Source organism: Manis pentadactyla, chromosome 13 (assembly GCF_030020395.1).
Source record: "Manis pentadactyla isolate mManPen7 chromosome 13, mManPen7.hap1, whole genome shotgun sequence".
NCBI classification, from domain to species: Eukaryota; Metazoa; Chordata; class Mammalia; order Pholidota; family Manidae; genus Manis; species Manis pentadactyla.
Window position 1 is genome coordinate 4065509 of NC_080031.1, and position 19234 is coordinate 4084742.

Genomic DNA, 19234 nt, shown 5'->3' on the forward strand with positions numbered 1-19234 from the left:
CTGCCCTGTACGGGCCAACGGATGGCCTGTGTATCGGTCAGACGTCCAGTGTGAAACCCGTACCACTGTACAGAGCCCGTGCCATTGAAGCCCGGCGGGCAGGAAGGCAGAAGGGCAACCATCCCCCCACAGTTGCCTGCAGCTGCCCTTCCTTCCTCCGGGAGCACTGCCGGCAGCACCCCAGGCCCGTGTCACGGGAGGAGGACCTTCCTGGAGCTCCCCCCCCGGCACCCAAGCCCGGAAGTGCCTCACGAATGAGCTACAGAGACAGGAGGAAGGCCGAGCCCTTTCGCGGGGAAAGCTGTGCATGGCCAGCAGTCCCGCAAGAGCGTGAGGAGGCAGCCCGGTCTGAGCCCGTGCCCCTGCCGCCCGGACCCCCGCCTGCCCCCGCCATTACCTGCTGCAGCTGCTTGATGCTGCTGCTGGCACCCATGTTTTCCAGGTGAGCTTTGAAGGCCTGGATGCTTGCAGCCCCGTCTGAGAACCGGCGCACAGGGGAGAAACGCTCCGTAGGGAGGTGCAGGGTGTTGGAGTCCTTGTAGGTGGAGCTGAACACACGGGAAGAGAAGGTTAGGGGCTAGGACTTGGGGCTTCTGACCGATGATCACCCAGGGACTGCTGTTCTGGGCACACACACAGATGGCCGCCGCTCGTGCCATCCTGGATACCACGCCACTTCCATGCCATCTCCGGAGGCCAGGTGTCTCCCTAGCCTGCTTCCCTTTAGGGCTCCAGGTTCACATCTTCCATTTCCACTTACCTTTAGCTGATTAATCTCCACGCCCGGACAGGTCCGGGATCAAATACATCCAGTTCTTACAAATATGCTAGATCAGAGAGAAGAGCTCCTCGGTGTCCCTCAGGCCAGGCAGTACACGAATGCTTGCTTTCATACTCCTGTCCCTACCTAGTGCCTTCAGAGACCTAAAATTCACCATTTGACCCAAAGTTTTCCATGAGCAATAACCTCCATGTGACTGGAGGGGAACTAGAGTCAGCTTTGTGGTCTGTGCTAGAAAATGGAGGGTGAAGGGTTAAAGTGGGGAGAAAAGGGACTTTGGATCCCCACACGGAGACAGCACGTTCTCAAGGAATGCGGGCCTCAAGATCCTGCACGGACCTGGTCATCGCAAAGTTTTTTTTTTTTACTGTGGCAGTTAACTTCTCAGAGAGCAGCACCCGCCCAGCCTCCTACTGAAAGAGCCATCATGTGGGTCACCTAGCAAACCCCACAGCGCAGGCAGAGCACAGTGCCGCACAGGAAGAAAGGCCCAGCTGTTGATAAGGAGCGCCTAAGACGGCGTGAGGGTTAGAAGCTAACACCTGCACTTGTCTCCTAATCAGAAAGAGATGGTCATGGGCTGAGGCAAGCAGATAAAGGACCGCCAAGGCAGCATTCCAGCAGCTGATGGAAAGGATCAGCGTTCCAGGTCCAGGGCAAGATGACATCACACTGGACTGTGGGGGAAATGACACGCTGCTTGGCCAGTTACTCATTCTGAAGCGGGTGTAAGCAAAACCAAGCCTAAGGAAGCAGGTTAGAAAAAGCGAGTTGAGATACAATGCAGACAGGGAGGGATGCGGAGGGTCTGAGGACTGCGCAGAGGGGTCAGAAAAGTTCTGGCAGCAGGAGAAAGACCTCCTCCCCCTCTCTTCTCATGATGCCTACTGTTTCAGACTCTGCCTGAAGCTTGACATGGTAGGAAGCTAATGAAATGAGCACGAATTGCCTTTGTAACACAAAAGACAAAATGATTTTGTCAGACGCTCCAGAACCAGTGACTATGGAAGCTTCTTTCTGTTTCTACTTCAGCCGTTTGGAGTTAAAGCAAGCAAATACTATTTTCTCCTAAAATCTGATTCTTACCCTTGCAATATTTTCTGGGAATGGACACATTTTTGGTTGACTCAGAAAGCTGTGTTCTTCAACTGTTAATACAGCCTGTCTGCACAAAACCCGTCCTCTCCCATCAAAGTAGAACTCCCAGAGCTGGTGTTTCTTGACTTTTCCAGAAGTTGGGCTTGTAAACAGACTTCAGAGAACAGTCCTGATGCAGTTGTTCATTTGGAAGCAGACAGGATCAACTGTGTTTTTTTATTAGCAATCATGTTCAAACTCAGGACAGCCTCATATTAGGCTGATGTCCCCACTACACTCTTCAAACAGGGACTCGGTGCCCCACCTAAGTAAAATCCATCTCATGTTATGGTTTTTTTTTTATTATGCTTTTAAAAAATTTAGTTCTAAATCACAGACCTCTAGGATTGAAAAGGTTGATCAAACCCCTCTTCTGTCTCCATGTTATCTATTATACTCAGAAAAATAGATACACATGCTGTTCTTGCATGATTCCCTCCAGGAAATAAAAGGAACTCGATAATCTATCCAGGCTACCCAATTTCAGGCCTTGGAAAGTTTCTTTTTTCCCCCTGAAGACTAACTTCATTCTCCTGTGTTGCCGTGTTTTTAGAGTAACCCCACTGAGCCATGCTGAGCCCGCATAAGTGCCCCCCCTTACACAATCTGCCACTCCTCAAGCGTTCATTCCAGCTCAGACTGGCTTGACCACAGAAACCCTTGAAGCGCTCTAAGAGTGTCCACATAAAAACAGACAGCAGACAGATCCCCAGCAGGTAAGGCTTTGACAGTGACGGCAGGCAGGGTGAGACCGCACCACGGAGCTGGGGGCCACTGTGGTCCTCCCCTTGCAGCGCCTGCGATCAAGGCTGTGACTGTGGGACGTGCTGACCGTCATGTCTGCCTGACAAGCAGTGCTCCTGGGGAACACTCAGAATTAAACACGGATAAACACGGACACCCAAAGGACCTAACCTAACAGTGGACCCTGACAAAAGCCGACAAATTAGGGGGCAGGTAAGGAGGAGGGGAAGAAAGAAATAAACGAGTAAAGGGTCCGTTCTGTAAAAGGAGAGCCCAAAGTCACTGAGAAGTCATAGAAAACGTACGGGAGGCAGCGGCAGCTCTCCGGCAGGCCCTCAAAGTACCTTTGATGTGGGAGCCTGACAATGGAGGTCCTGCACGGTCTTCCTTAGAAAAATGCTATCTTTCTGCGCCACCAGAGTTTTCCATGAGGATCGTCATCCCTGCTACTTCTAACAGACTGGGTAACTAAGTCACCCAAGGTCATTTATAAAGGCTTATCTTCCCTTTTTTGGAGTTCCAACATGGCACTAATCATGGCTTGGTCTGCTCAGAGTTCACCTGTCTCTGCTGATTACACCGATGCCCAACAGGCAACTAGCCACAATAAAAACATGTGTCAAGCTTGCCAGGGTGAGCTGGTCGCCAGATTGAATCACGACACACTCATAAACTTAATTTCCTCAAGATCTGAGTGCTTTTCAACCTTCCCAAGTAAGACTGCTTTTCATTGGCCTCCCAAAAAACTGAAATAAAATAAGTGTTAGCAGTTGGCAGTGGCTCTGAAAGTGTGGCCCACAAGCCTGAGAACAGCTTCCGCATGGACACGGCTGAGATGTGTAGTCGTCAAGGTGTTCAGGTATTCACAGAAGCGAGCATCTTACTCTAGCAAAGCGCTCCCCTCTGCTTCCAGGCTTACTTAGATTCAATTCTGTGAAGTTTTCTTGGTCAGGAAGGTTAACCTGGTCTTGTTTCTTCAAGAGAATGAGCTACGGGTGTAAGAGAGACCTAGCAAAGACTCTGCCATCAGAATACTGCAAGGACGGCTTCTCAAGCACAACATTCAAGAGCATGCAGTGTCTGCTCCACCACACCAAGGGAAGTCTCTTCCTGCATATCCAAGCTTGTCGTTCAGTGGGAACATGATGAGAAATGCTCGTTCTTTTGAAGGTGATGGGTTATTAAAGGTCAAGTCTATTGATATGGCGACAAATCCTATTCTCAGTTGATCTTCCGGGAGTTTCACCTCCCTGAGGTTTCAAGTTCAACTTCACCTATGAGTCAACATCTAGAGTCGTGAGAATCAGCTGCAGACAATAAACATGTCTGCAGGGTAATGGGAAAGAAGAATCTCATTGCCTGTGCACTGCTTAGTGTGAGGAGCTGAGAAGACGTAAGTTCGGGCTGCTACTGCAAGCCTTCATGCGATCCGCCGTTGCTGAGAGACCAGCCAGAAGGTGCCTGACCAACGAGCCCCAAGATGCTCACATAGCTCATGTGGCTACTCACCGATGCTGATCAGGTACCAGGTGAGGGGGCCAGACCCGGGGACGGAAAGGCTGCTGTCCTAGCTGCCGCTGTAGGTCCGGTGGGATCTCAGCTGTAGGGTTGGTCATGGCCAGTGTATGTCTTTTGGACCTATTTGCCAAGTACCTGCAACAAGCAGGAGCACATTTCACAGTAAAAAAGACAGACAGGAGTAGTCCTCAGCAAGAAGCACAGATGTTAATCCACAGGCTCAGGACGAAACAGCGCCAGAGCTCGGCAAGGGCTCGGTGGAGACAGATGTCTGACTGCGTGGAAGTGAGACCAGCCCAAAGGGCCAGCAAACGCTGGCTTACCACTGACGGGGCTGGATTCTGGGCCCAAGACCAGCCATTAAGAGGACAGAGAAAGCAGATGCAGCTCACAAAGAGACTGGTTTTCCTTACTTCATCCCATCCAGTAGAAGAATTTATGTTCTACTTGTTAATTTTGTTCCTCTTTTCTCTCCAAATTTCCAAAATACAAGTCAGAGGAAATGAGCTCTAAGGATTATTCCTAGAGATGAGCCAAAGGAGAGAGTCAGACGGGCTCCACAGAGGTCTCTAGATACTATCGGCCCCCAGGTTTGCGGACTGTCCTCACGGCAAGTCCAGAAAACAGATCCTTCGACCCAGGGATAAGAGAGTTCCGGAGCCACCCCTTCCTCGTGCCCCATGATGGCAACGCAATCACAAGAGAAGAAAAACTGATGTTGTCCCCAGGGAACCAACACTCACTAGAGGATGAAGAAACGAAACCACGTGAAAGGTCTAGAATTTTTTTAGAGGAAGAAAACGTCAGGGCAAGAAAACAAGTTTCAAAAGCTAAAGAGCTGACAAGCTGATGACTTTTATCCTCAAGAGCTTTTAGATCCACCACTTAGTCCGCATCGTTGCTAAGGCATCGGGCCCCTGCATCCAGCAGGTGACCCCCTCCGCCACCCCTGTTCCTGGGCCTTGCAGAAAAGAAGCCTGATTCCTTCGATTACATCAACACGGACGGGCATTCTACCCTTCCAATGTCGGTCTGAAGAAGAAAGAAGGTGAACTGGAGGAAGTAAAGTCCAAGACAAAGAAGACAAAGTGAAATATTGCTATTTAATTATGGTGGGAAGGCAGGAAGTTTCCTAACTTCTTTTCATGACACCAGCAGGGCCCAGTTGCAACTTTATACATCCTGTTATCAGCAAAGTCTAGAAACAACAGCATCAAGAGGGGAAAAAAAGTTACTACAATTTTTCTTCCACTGGCTCAGTTGTAGGAGCTGGTCCACGGGCCAACACCCACTCGCCACTCTTCTTTCCACATGCCCCCAGCTCCTTTCTGAACAGCAGCTCGTATACAGAGCTACCAGGGCTGGAAAGTGGTGGGCAGCAACAGGAAGGGTCTTAAAAAGCGGTCTTGTTTCATTCTTAACTACTTCGCCATTCAAACTAAAAACCGTGAACAGACTATAATTAGTGGGATGTAATCTTGCCAAAGAGTGTGCCATTAGTGCTTTAACATCCATTTGATAAAGACACCCAAAGTTTCCCCACGAGCCCATGAAAACGATTTTATTTCAACTTCCCTCAAGGAAACAAACATATAATCTTGAAGAACACCTGTATTTCTGGGAAAATACATGCTGGATTCTGGTCAAAACCCCCCTTCCCGGAAAATAAGAAAGACAACCCCCCCCCAGGGGGCCATGCATGGGGCTAAGGACGGTGGCTAAGGGACTGAGGTAAAATGAACAGTGCAGCATGCCTGATGGTCACTGCCATTCTCTGTGAGGGAGGCATCTCTCAACACGGTTCTGCAAACAACGGATATTTGCATCTGTCCCTGGCCCGAATCCCACATTCTTTTTTCAATGTCTTTGTTGGTAAAAGGGAATGTAAGCAGCGCACAGCAGACAGCACAAGAGGTATTCATTCTCCTGGGAAGGAAGAGTCCATGCCAGAGGTCCATGGCCAGACTAGCTAGGATCACTGTCATCCCACATCTCCAGTTCCTTTTCAGGAAACAGTTCTCGGCAGGTAGGAGCAGGCTTTGTGCCTTGTGAATACTATCAGAGTTGCAATGTGCAGGCAGGGGGCAAGGGAGGAAGCAGGGAGGAAAGACAAAGTTCTTATGGTTATTGCTGTCACTTAGGGGACTTCCAATGGCGCTTACAGAAATGACATTTTCTGGGTAGTCTTCTGTGACTTCCGTGTGGGGAGGAGCATGCCATCTGGCCTGAGCAGAGACCACACGCATGTCGCAGCTGCACTGCACCACCTCCTTGGGCAGAGGGCACCTCTCACTGGTCGCAGGGGGAGCCTGCCCAAGGACGCTCTGCCAGCACTGGCAGATGCCACATTACCTCTGCACAGCTTCCTGATCTGGCTCCCCGTCCGAGCTCTCCTCGTCCACAGGGGTAACTGCTGGCACTGCCTGGAGAGAGACAGGAAGGAAAAGCTCAAGGGGGCGCTTCCTCTGGAGCTTCTCGTATTCCAGCACCTGGACTTGGGGTGGGCCTTTCTGTGAATTTCCTTAGTTACAAACCTTTCCTAGGATGCCCAGGTCAGATAAAGCTTTCGGATACCTTTCTATTCTTCCACTTTTACCTTGCTCGGGTGATTTTAATTTGGGTTTCTTCCTCTGCTTCCTCTTCATTCATTCATTCATCTGACAAACAGCTGAATGCTACTATGTTCCAGGATAAAATGTGAATTAGCAGATACAGTCTTGCTCTCGTTTCAGTCTAGTAGAGGACAGACACAAGTGAGCAGACCACCCCAAAGCAGCATGGCCAAGTCTGCTGGTGGGGTGCTCAGGAACTGAGGTAGGCGTCCCAGAGGATGTGGCACCTAGCCTGAGATCCGAATGGTGGAGAGAAGTGAGCCACGTGAGGCGGGAAAGGGGTCACAAGACCCCGAAGCATCTAGGCTGACAGGAAAAAGGCGGCCTGTGGGGTCAGAGGGCCTATGTAATTGTGCAGTTGCAATTCAATGCGTTAAAACAGCTTTATACCCCAAAACACATAAGTTAGAGGAGACCCACCACAGCAAGTGTGTGCTGTGTCCCTTCCCACCCGCATGTGCACCGGAGGGCCGTGCATCCTTGACAGCCACTTGCGGCCTGGTGGCCTCAGGGACTAGAGCAAAAATCATACTCCCCTTATTACAAAAGAGCATTTTAAGAAATGGACGGTAATTATAAAACCCCTTTTGGAATAATTCCATTGTTTGAGTGTTTCTAGGGTTTCCAGATCCCTTACTACAGTTGTACAAGGCTGGGATGAACAGGCGCAAGCAGGAAGTGGCTAGACATGAGGCCAGGGAGGAACACTGCGGCTAGTTACAAATGGCCTTGAATTCACATCAGGAAGGTCACTTTCATGAAGGGCGGTGATGAATCACTGACGGATTCCGACCAGGGACACGACACTACGAAGCCTCTATTTCAGAAAGCTCTTCTGCTTTAGCTGCAAAGGGCTGCTGGCGGGGACTAGGAGACAAGACTGGAAGCGAGGAAAGCCAGTTAGGAGGCCTCTGTGCTCGTCTCGGCAAAGGGTGGCAGTGGCTCGCGTTAGGGCAAGGCAGCGTGGCTGGGCAGAAGTCAGCTGCTCAGTTCACAGGCCTGTGCAGCCCACCCGATGGGGACTAGGAGAGGGAAGCGTGCAGGATAAAAATCCACTTTTCTGGCTTGTGTAAGCAGGAGAATGACAGGGCCATGCACTGTCACCCAGGGGGACAAATGGGTTTCTTCAAGTCTGTTTCCTGAGTTCATCTGGGGTCACACTGAAACGACCTTCTGAGCGTTTGTGAGCTCACCAGCCACACCCCGCAGCAGGAGGCGCACGCGGCCCGCAGGCCAAAGCACAGGGCTCAGAATGTGCTGGGGACGGAGACTCACTTGGCGAATGAAACTGCGGGAGTGGGCTCGGTCATGCAGAGGGAGGGGGTAAAATGAGATGGAGACAGGGCGCAGGGTGAAAGTCTGGGTTCCACCAGCTTCAAGGAATAAGCAGAAAGGACCCCGAAGAGGAGAAGACAGAGGAAAACAAGGAGAACGCAGTTGGTGTTGCACACGCCCAAAGGCGACAGCACCTCACGGAGAAGAACGGCTGGCAGAGACCGACATGGCTGGAGGCGCGAAGAGGTGAAGATCAAAAACGCCCACTGGGTTTATAAGCACAAGTCTGTTAGTGACCTTGACAAAAGCAGTCACAGCAGACAGAGCAAATCGCTCCACCTCCCATAAAGCGGTTCCCAACGCTTTATAACCTACACTGACCTTGCCTTCCCTGGGCGGCCCTGCCACCTCCGAGCCGCTGGATTCACACTCTGGCCCTTGACCACAGAGGGGCCTCGCCACTATTCTCACACTGCACCTACGGTGAGCTGTCTTCCTGCATGACGCTCAGTGAGCCTGGGAACTGTGAACGCCATTCTTTCCTTTACCTGATAGTATGTTGTGAAAGTGGCCCACGGACCCGTGCTGGTCCACAAACTGGTTCGTTGCCAATCCGTGATAAGGTAAGTACAGAAATAGAGAGTAAGCTTTTAGAAACTTTTATACAATTTAACGGTAATTGTGTCTGTTGAATTGAATAAAAAATTTAGCCTTGTATTTTGTACATTTAAAGAATGTTTCTCTGGTAACTCACTCACTGTTTTACAAAAGTAACATGATGGATTGAAGAGGGGGAAAGGTCCTCATCCAGAAGCCTGTTGAGAAGCAGTAGCCTGAAACCCCTTGTAAGGGCTACAGGCATAATTAGGGCCCAATCTTATGGTACAAGATGAATGAATGAATGAATGAATGACAAATGAAGGACTACATAAATTAGCTATGACAAGAAAGTAACCAGAAATAAACAGAACCCAGGGGAGGAAAAGAACCCTTGAATGTGACCATCATATAAAAACGGTGGGACTGAGGCACCGACTGCGCCAGAGCTCGTGAAAGCAGCGCATCCAGGAGTCAAGCCGGACCAGAAACGTGCGGCAGGGTCTGCCAAAGAGAAGGCTCAGTGAGAAGTGAATTAAGTCCAGAGAAAACTGTTCAATACCGCCGGCAGGGCTGCGGCTGTACTTAAGGGGGGCGTCTGCAAGTGGCCACTGAGGGTAGGGCTCTCCAGGAGCAGGCTTCCATGGAGAAATTAATTGGTTACATAAAGCAGCTAGCCAAAAATTAAGTCTGGAAAATTCTACCTGCCTGAAGAAAACAGGATCATGCTGAGCATGATAAGTTTGGAGAAGAGGAAATTCAGACATCAGGGTGGAGACCTGGATTCCCCAGCCTACGCCTACAACCTCTTTACCAGAAGACCCTGAGAGCGGAGGCTGGGCTCTGTGCCGCCACTCACTGGTGTCATGGTGACGAGCGGGGAGGGTCCCCGTGGGCGCTTCAGCAGCTGCTGGGCATGTAGCTGGATGTTGGCTCCTCCATCCGATGCCCTCCGGCCAAGGGGGCCCATCCCATTCAGCAGCTGTAGGGCGGGCGGCTGTAAGAGGGACTGCTCCTGTCGGAGGAGAGTGGGAAGGGCAGACTGGTGAGGCGGGGGCAGGAGGCGGGGCAGCAGTGCTCTCGACTGAAATGCCACCCTTTAACTACAGGGTAGGCCAGACAGGTCTTCCCTCTCACCCGAGCTGCTTTCCAAGACAAATCGTCCTTCTCTATAAGGACACCCTCCAATCCAGGGGATGGTCCCCAGAGTGTCTCAAAGGCAGCCCAATGGGTTTCTTTGGGGGCAAGCCCTCCCCCATAGCCGGCACCTTGTACTCAAGCTGCCCAGGTGGTTGCAAAGTTTGCATGGGCAACAGGTTGTGCGTGAAGTTCACGTTAGGGGCCACCTGCAGGAATGGCGCCTGCGGGCCGATTCCAGGAAAGCCAGGCAAGAGCTTCTGCAGGTCTTCCATGACTTCCGTGCTGATAGGAAACAGGGCGGCAGAGACATTTAATTAATATTCTTACTCAAAAGTGTTTACAATCCAACACTTGATGAAGCTGAGGTCAGGGCAATTCATTTTATTTTTTTACTTTCCTCCTAAATCTGTATTTCTAAGATCCCAAAGCAAGTCGAAGCCGAGTGTGTGGAATCTGGCTCTCGGCCACCGGACTCTTGGGACCGGAGGTTGCTGTTCTACACTGACCACTCCTGTAAAGGCAGCAGCTCTGAGCCAAGAGGAAATGCTGGCTCCGGGCCAGCTCAGGTTTTCAAGGCCTGGAGGGGAAGAGCGACTTTCTGGAGGACACACACCATCCACTAAACAATGGCTGCCCGGGGGAGCGACTGATCCGCTAGGGAAAGGATGTGATCGTGCTGCCAGCGCTGAAGGGGCAGACGAGGGGCGCCCGCGCAGGGCTGTCTGCCCCAGCAGGAGGGTGTACGGCACGCCTTAAAGTAAGAGACTTTTCCACTAAGAGCGACACAGGACTCCACCCCTGTGCAGCTGACACGGCCTCTGGAGCCAGAACGTTCCCCCACTGCCTGTTTGATCACAGGCCGAGAACACTAGAAACACAACACAAGCAAATCAGGGGGCGTGAGAGGTTTTTTTGGAAATCACTCAGAGAAAAAAGGTATTTATAAGAAAACTAGCTCTGCCCCTAAGTAAACCCTCAAGAGAACTTTTGCCACAAACTTTTCTTCCCTACTCAGTAAAGGAAATATCCAGAAAAGAAGTAAGGCTACTTTCCATGTTATGGGTCTTCGGCTATAGAATAAAAATGGAGCTGGCCTTCAATTCATTTCCCCGGAAGGGCTGTTTTGGGAAAGCACTGGGAAACTGGTACTTTGTCTCAGAGTGTTTTGGATTCTTGTTCACTCAATCAAATTTTTAACATATATAAATAATACCATATCATTTGTCCTTGCTTCCTAGATGAGTCTTGCATTAGAACATGTAACAACATCTCGAAAAGCTCAAATTTTGACTTTGGTCAGAAGGCCTCAGTCTTTGTGGGCAAAGATGCTATCATGCTCTTCACCAAAGTATTCCAATTAACTGGGCTGGTGGTGGCTTAGGTCCACCATCCGCTGGGGACAGCTCTGTAATTCTTCAGTCCAGTCTGATCTACCAGGGACCGGGAACTGGGTTAAAAGCCTGTCTTGGTCACTGGGAGATACGATGAAGTAGGAAGAATGTGCCCCGGTGGGAACTCAAAGGCAGGGGGGCATTCTGTGCCTTGGTATCATCAGGGCTGCGGGCCAGATACTCACCGCGGGTCAGCCACCCCCACTGTGTGCCTCCGCATGGACAGGTAGCGGACCAGCGCCTCCGGGGAGGGCTCCTCGCCCTCGTCGCTGTCCAGGTTCACTGTCCCATCAGGCTGAGGTGGGGGAAACACAAGCAAATCAGAAATAAGAAGGGAAGGAAGCAAGGTCAAGGGAAAGAAAGTGAAAAGGAAGGCGCTGGAAAGGCCGGCCGCGGACAGGAGGGGCAGCCCTCCCAGCGGCCACTACTTGCCTCCACGATCTGGTTCTCCGGGTTGATCAGCTGCACCTGGGGGACGCTGATGTTCACAGTGGCGCCAGCCTGCTCGGCCTGGAAAACAGGACACACACACGTACACACGCCTGAACCACGAGGGGAGAAGCAGCAGTCTCCCAGCGTACTCCTGGCGGCTCAGGCCTGTGAGTCTACCGCCGGGCCTGCTTCCTCTGCCCTTGGGAGCAACAAGGAAGCCCTGCTCAGAGAGGACGGTCTCTCCCAAGGGTTTACTTTTTCTTTAAAAAAAACAACAAAAAAAACCCAAGTATTTTTGTCCATCCTGATACTGGAATACCCTTCCATCCTCTCTGTCAAAAAAAGGTTCGGATCTTTGCTTACTTACCCTCTGACACAGGAAGCAGGGGAGAGAGGAAGGGACAGGAAGCCCTCCTGCCTCAGCGTCAGTGAGGTGGCCGCCCCCGGCCCTCCCCGCCCGTGTTCCTTCCCTGAGTCAGCAGTACCGGGTTGGGGCCCACCTGGATGCTGACTGGTGCTTGGAAGGCCACGGCTCGGGGCAGGCTAGGAGGTGCTCCGACACGTATGCTTTTGTGTCTCTTATGCCGGTCACACAGCAGGCTGTAGATGGCACTGTAGTGATCATAGGCATCTGATCTTAATGACTATCAAGAGAGAAGGGAGGGGTAAAAAGTCCTGCTAAAACGGCCTATCAATGACCAAAACCCTTTCAAAGTAACATTCAGAAGACCAAAGCACCTTCTCCACAAGGCCCAGAGAGGCGCAGAGAAAGAAGAGGAAGGAAACAGAAAGATCCAGATTTCCAGGAAGGAGAAAAGTGGGGAAACAGGACAGAGGGAGCAGAGCCACACCTCACTTGCTCTGCCTGCCTGTGGGGATACCTGTAGTGTCCGCTCTTTGTCCAGTCCCATGTCCTCCATGGCTAGGAGGACCTCCTCATTCAGGGGGTCCATCTGTCTTTCTTCCTTTAGCTGCTGGCATTCAGCTATTAACTGTAACATTGAAAAAGGCAAGCTATCAAACCCCCCATTAACCATGTCAAGATGGCATATCACAGATAATGAACAAGCTGCTCCGTGCCCCCCTAGCTTGGGGTATTTTGGCCTCAGGCAAAGCCTAAGCAAGGAAGCCTGGGTACTCAGCTGTGAGCAGACAAGACTTCCATTTTCCTGAGCTCTCTGGGGCATCTGGGTGGCCAGAATGGTTAAATACAGGCGCGCTACAGGAGCCACTGAGCTGAGCCCGAGGCCAGAGGAAGGGAGGAGAGTCCCCGTGGGGAGAGAGCCGCAGGGGTGGGGGCTGTACTGTCTCAAAGGCCCGGGAGGGGCTATGATTTGGGGACCAGTGGCAGGGAACCGGTACCACTGTTCTCCCAACTGGGTCGGAATCCCTTCCTGCTCGCCTCCCTTGCTCTGTTCGTTTTGCACAACAGTGTGTCCCCAGGGCCCGCCTTTTCGGGCCCTGGCCTGATTACAGTCTCGTGCAAAGGACAGCGGTAGGCTGAGAGGAGCTCCCGAGGCAGAAGACTCCGGCTCACTCTGTCAAAGGTGGGATCCGTGTCCCCTAGCTTCATCCACTTGTGCTTGCAGATCTGCTCCATGGACAGGCGCTTGTTGGGGTCCAACACCAGCATGTGGCGGATCAAGTGCTCACACTCTGCAACAGACAAAGGGCCGGCCTTCAGTCCTGGGCAGGGAGGCCCCCGTGGGACTGCAGAGTTGACGCAAGGCGGGCAAGCAGATTTTCGAGCTCCTTGCTTCTAGTTTGTCTCTCTGACTCCTTAACCCTTACCTACGTCATTGTTTACTCCAGAAGACACTGCACAGAGGCAGAAAGAAATGGAGACAAGAGAAATTCAAATCTGGAGTCGAGTTAATACCTCCATTAAAAAGCTGACCAGGAAAAGTCTAGGAATAATCCAGATATTTCATTTATTATTATTAAGTGTGGCCCCATTTAACACAATTAATGAAGAACTGAATGTCCTCTAAATGGACCTGGTTTCTCACAAGGTCCTCAAAATATTCAGTTCCATCCTCCTCCAGAAATATCTGGATCACTGCTTTTGGCCTATGTGTCCAAAGCTCTCTTCAAAACTCAGAATTTACGTTTCTGATGGTCCCAGGTGTGCGGGCAAGACGCACCGTCACAGGGCGCCTTCCTACCACACACTGGGACCCAGCTCGCCCTGTATATCATTTTCTCAATGTTGTTCAAACATTCACAGGTACACACAACCGGGCGGTGAGCTACAAGAGATTCAGATCAATGAATAGCTGTCTCTGGGAGCTCGTATTACATATTATATTGCAGAAAAAGCAGCAGATTCACAATCAAGAAACCAATATTCTGACTGAGAAACCACCCTCCATTTCTAGGTCTCCTCATTTGTACACTGGCGTAGTGAGGACAATGTGTTAGTAATACTTGTGATGAAGGTGGTGACTGTGATAAGAACAGCCATGTTAAAAGACACTCTCTGGGGCATTTTCCATCTACTGTTCTCTCACTGAATCTTCACAGCAGTCCTGGGTGGACGGTCCCATCATCATCGCCACTTTAGAGGTGGTAAAAATCAGGCACAGAGAAGTCAAGAAACCTGCCTAAGGTTATACGGTTTAACTCAGATTTCAAACCGGACAGCCTGCTGCTTCCGCTGGTGCTCAGCCACATGCTACACCGCCTCTGGCCTGCACAGAGCCGTGACAGGGTCTAAACTCCAGAACCATCAACTCTGCATCCTCACCCGAGCCACCATCTCTTGCTGTGACCACACAAAAGCCTTCTAGCTGACCTTTCTGCTCCCACTCTTGCTCCGTTGCGATCTACTCTCCACTGAGAAGCAGAGGGGATATTTCTAAATCACAAGTCTGAGCAGATCGCTACCTTACCTACAACTCTCCAGTCTCTCCCACAACCCACAGAATAAAGTCCAAAGGCCTGTCCTTCATCTCTGCTCGCACCTCCTGCCACGCTCCCTGGGGCTCACCAAGCTCCAGCTGCACCGGCATTCTTGCTACTCCGTGCACAGGATTAACACGTGCCCATAAGCCTGCCCGTCCGTAGCTTCCCTTAGCTGGAAGGGCTGCTCCCTGGACCTTCCCATGGCTGGCTCCTTGCCACTCAGGCAAGAGCTTAAATGTCACTTCCTTGGAAAGCTCTCCCCTGGCCACCTCATCAGTCTAAAGTAGGCCTCTAAGCCGCACTGTTCCATCACACTAACCTTCCTCACAGTGACGACTTCTTGGTGAAACTGTCCCATTTACTCCTATTGTCCAGCTCTGCCCCACTCCCCCGCCACAGGGTAAGGACCGTGTCCTCTTACCGCTGTCTCCCGTACCAAAGTTGGTTATTGCACCTCATGGGAGCTGAACAACTAGCTACAAATACATGCATATGTAAATAGTAATTGAAACTCTAATCAAATGAGAGAGTATTTGTGAAAAAGCTTTCCAAAACTATAAAATTCTCTGAAATATATGGGTTTTTAAGTCGCCTGTTTCTCTTTCATCACAGGTTATCCTTAAAATCAAGTTGGCCAGTGTTAACAACAACAGTAAATTATTGCTAATTCTGAAAGACTTTTTATATACATAGCACTGTGCTTACCAACTTTATTTCATCTTAACAAAACCCTAAATTATATACTATTATTAGCCCCATTTATACAAAAAGGAAGAAGTTAATGTATTCAACATTGCCAAGTAATGGCAGAGCTGGGACTTGAGAGCTATGCTCCTGTATGTCCTTTATACATTTTCATGTGGATATAAATTCTGTTTGACCTATTTTCCCAGAGTGACTTCAACTCTGCAATACGCAATTTCTGCACCATTTGGCAAACCCCATTCTACATCACCATCGTGTAAGGAATACTGGGAGTAATGAAGACAAACTATTCTTCATTTATCATTTATTCTAACTTTTAAAGAAAATACAACAAAGTCCCTATATCAAAATCATTTCGTAACAGGCATAAAATCGTTCTTGCTTTACAAGTAAGAGTATATTTAAATACATTGTGAGTCCTAAAACCTGTGGTTCATACATTCCTTTAAAATAGAGTTAAGTGCCATCTACAACAATAAGCTTTTATTAAAATCATGTTTCCAGAGTAGCAAGTCTGGACTCCACAACTCTAGCATCTGTATGGATTATAAACATCTTCAACACACATCTCTGTGGTCTGAAATTATTTGAGAGGAAAAAAAAGGTTCTTAATTTAGACAGTTACTAAAACTGAAGACCCAGAAGGCCTGGGACTGATTCCAAAGTCGTGAAGTTGCCATTAAGGCCTCTAGGTGGCACTCTTCTGTCTTGTTTTGGTTCCTTAGAGCATTTAGCGCATAAACGGAAACCACCTTATCCTGAATCAGATGGCCAGGACAGAATGATGTTAAGTTACAAGTTTGCTTTAAAACAGAATTTTCAAGGCAATTTCCTTAAAAAAAAAAATGAAATAAAGTCAACACTATCATAACAAGTCCTGATTAGATACATCTGCTTTAAGGATCTTGAAACCTTTTCTGTTATTTTTAACCATTATTTGGGTGTAGACGCTTTGAAAAACCTCTAGAAAAATGCAAACAAGAATATACACAAAACTGCACATAATTTCATTCTGTTGAAGGAGCTCCAAATCGTGTCACAGGTTCCCCTGATGCCTCCAGGCCCTGAGTAAAGAATTCCTAGCTGCACCGGCAACACCTGAAGGACAAGAGTTGTTACCTTGTCTGCCCTACATGTCCCAGCATGCAGAGGAGCAGACCTAAAACTTGTCATATGCTGCACAGATGGCAAAATATGACAAAACACAGAAAGGCAGAGTATTCTCATCAACTCATACTTCTGAAGTGTCCTATATAGCTCATGAAATTAAATTCAAACTAGATGTGAATGCACCATTCTACGTGAAATACGGAAAGAGGGTGCAAAGGGAATAAATGGCCCTCAAACCTAGTAACACCAACAACTGCACAACAGTCAGTTAGAACGAGTGGATTAAAGTGGGCCTCAGATCAAAGAGCACCAAACACCAGCTTCTGCAGATGCCAAGAAGTAACGTATTTTAATATCAAAACTGGCCCATCACTGTTGCCTCCCTGGAGGCAGAGTCTTTGATACTAAATGAAACTGAAGCATCCTGAGCACTGCAGGACCACACGGCTCTGCCCGTGTGCGCCAGAGGAGCGGGCTGCCTCCCTTCAGAGGCTGATTTTCATCTACTTCTCTCAAGAAGCCAAGTGGCCTCTGTGCAAAAAACACTGCGGGCCTGTGAACCCTGGGGCGCTGACAGCCCAAGGACCCGAGGATGCGTGGCCCAGGCCCAGGCCCGGCCCTGCGATGCTGATGGGCATCTGGAGAACTGTGGAGTGGCAGCAGCCTACAGTGGGAATTAATTGGAGATGGCCAATGTAATTCCAGCTAAGAAGACCAGGTCTTTAATGTCTTTTTTCTTTTTTTGACCTTGATAATAAAGTTTTCTCCAAGAGGCTGAATGTATTCAGCCCAGGGCAGGGGGAAGGATGGGGAAGAGGAATTAAAATCAACTTCGAATTCACCCAAAGACATAAGTTCTGTTGCCAGTTTCCAGGCTAGAAGAAAAACAGAGGAACTTCAAAGAGTTACATATGAGAGACCAAGACTGAAGACGTGCGCCCTGAGGCCAGGTTCCGGCAATGAGCTGGTTTGCCTCGACTGACTGGCGTACATTCCAGTCCCTGGAGGGCTTTATAAAGACAAAGTGGACTCACACTGGGCTGCTCTCAGGGCCTGGGTCTGGAGTAGTTAGGAAGTAACAAGTTCAATTTGGGGAAAAAATCTTTCTAATTACTCGAGTTGATCCAAATTACTGGATCAGGGTCTTGGGGATCTGAGGAGGGGACCCTTAGGGAAGAGCTAATTGGATCCACTTAGAGATTAGTGTTCTGAGTAAGCTATCACTTGAAAGATGAATTCCAGAAACAAGGGATGGGATGAACTCTTCAGTCCCCTCCAACTGTAAAAACTGTGCAACGGAATGTACCTGTGAAAAAGGAATGATCTGCCCTGTGATATTGTACTTACTATTATCACTAGAAATGTTTAATCAGAGGCAGGCATTTAAGATGTCTTTAGAAGGGCTGCTGGCATTAGGTGTGAAGCACACCGGGTGTCCTTTAGGGATGGAGACCATGTCTCTCCTATGCCCACTATGTAATACCTGATGGGCAGCAGGCCCTCACTAATGGCCACTGGAAGAGCTACTAGACTAAAATTCTTCTAACAACTTTAATAATCTGAGTCTAAGAATCCACAACAGAATAGGCATTCTTTATGCTTAAGCTAGAAAAGCCAGACAAGTCTCATTTCACAGAAGACTGAGATGTGGTGGTGTTTGATGATTTCCACGGCTTCCCCTGGCAGCTTTAGTTCTCACACAGGGGCACTTACCCACTGATCTTTCTGAGGCTGTACAGAATAATCTGTAAATCAGATTCCCACTTGAGACATCTGCACGTGGGCACAGCCACAGAGCCAAGGTTTTGATACAACAAACCGAAAGAGCTCTTGGCAGCTAAGTTTTCACAAACCCTGTGGATTTGACTGAAAGTATTAATAATGTATCTTTAGCATGTAAGACATGACAGTGGGAATGAGAGGGGGAAACATGCATAGAAAAGAGTAAAAACAACATGGGGAAGAAGGGAATGAAAGATTAATAGAGCAATCATTCAAAACTATTATTTAATAACAATTGCTAACATTTCTTCAGCACTTGTATGCTAGGCAGAGCACTAAAACCTTTAAGCTAATTTTAGCACTTAATTCACATCCCTATTACTATTATATCTATTTTATAAGTAAAGAAATTAAAAATCAGAGAAGTTAAGAAACTTGACCAGATCATGAGAGAAAAGCCAACATCAGTGTTCTCCAAAGCCAAAGTGCTTCACCAACACGGCACCTGAAATTAATTATTGATATTTTAGATAGTAGCCAGCATATCTTTATAAAAACAGATCAAATCAATTGAATTCCTCTTCTGGCCAAATGCCACATAATCTCCACAGGTTTCCTGCAGCAGAGTCACGTCCAAGCCAAGCCAAGCTAATAACAAACGGGCTGGGAGAATTCACAGTCAGGCTGCTGACTTACTGGAAAACAGCGCTGGGGGGAGTCGCAGCTTAGCTGAACTGAGAAGGCAGGGCCATCACGACGGAGCGAACGTGGCTTACGGGCTCTGGATGCTGCCCAGAGATGAAGACGGTGAGGGAGAGCCAGGAACAACAGGCTCCCCCAACCAAAGAATCACAGACAAGGAGAAGGGGCAGGCGGAAATTCAGGGAACTGGAACATGAGAGGCTTCAGGCCGATACCACGATGCACGGAATGCCAGCTCTCCCCTAAACCCTTCATGTCATGCCAAAGTGCGGGACACGGCAAAGCAATCATTTTCGGCTCTGTGGGCAGAGGAGTGGTCCGAAAGAAACTGAGTCATAGATTCCTTCTGACCACATAGCTGCTTTGAGCTGGGGAAATGGAAGACATCTGTGTGCCGGGAGGCACGGGGAGAATGCAAGGGAGACGCAGCAACCCAGGAGATCCCTGTTTCTTACAGGTGCTCG

At 49.3% G+C, this 19234-nt stretch overlaps 1 protein-coding gene across 5 annotated transcripts in view; it reads right to left on the minus strand.

The window, feature by feature from the left end:
* The window catches only part of SIK3 (SIK family kinase 3), a 235806-nt gene that overhangs the window by 16941 nt on the left and 199631 nt on the right, over window positions 1-19234 (minus strand). For 3 of the 5 annotated variants that reach the window (XM_036919831.2, XM_036919835.2, XM_036919830.2), the window contains 10 exons: window positions 13165-13283; window positions 12509-12619; window positions 12128-12271; window positions 11628-11705; window positions 11381-11490; window positions 9933-10086; window positions 9524-9679; window positions 6533-6603; window positions 4172-4315; window positions 398-548 (listed from right to left, as the gene is read on the minus strand). In XM_036919831.2, coding sequence (XP_036775726.2) covers window positions 398-548; window positions 4172-4315; window positions 6533-6603; window positions 9524-9679; window positions 9933-10086; window positions 11381-11490; window positions 11628-11705; window positions 12128-12271; window positions 12509-12619; window positions 13165-13283 — 1238 coding nt within the window. The remainder of the gene's footprint in view (window positions 1-397; window positions 549-4171; window positions 4316-6532; window positions 6604-9523; window positions 9680-9932; window positions 10087-11380; window positions 11491-11627; window positions 11706-12127; window positions 12272-12508; window positions 12620-13164; window positions 13284-19234) is intronic. The other 2 variants (XM_036919832.2, XM_036919834.2) reach the window with 2 other exon arrangements.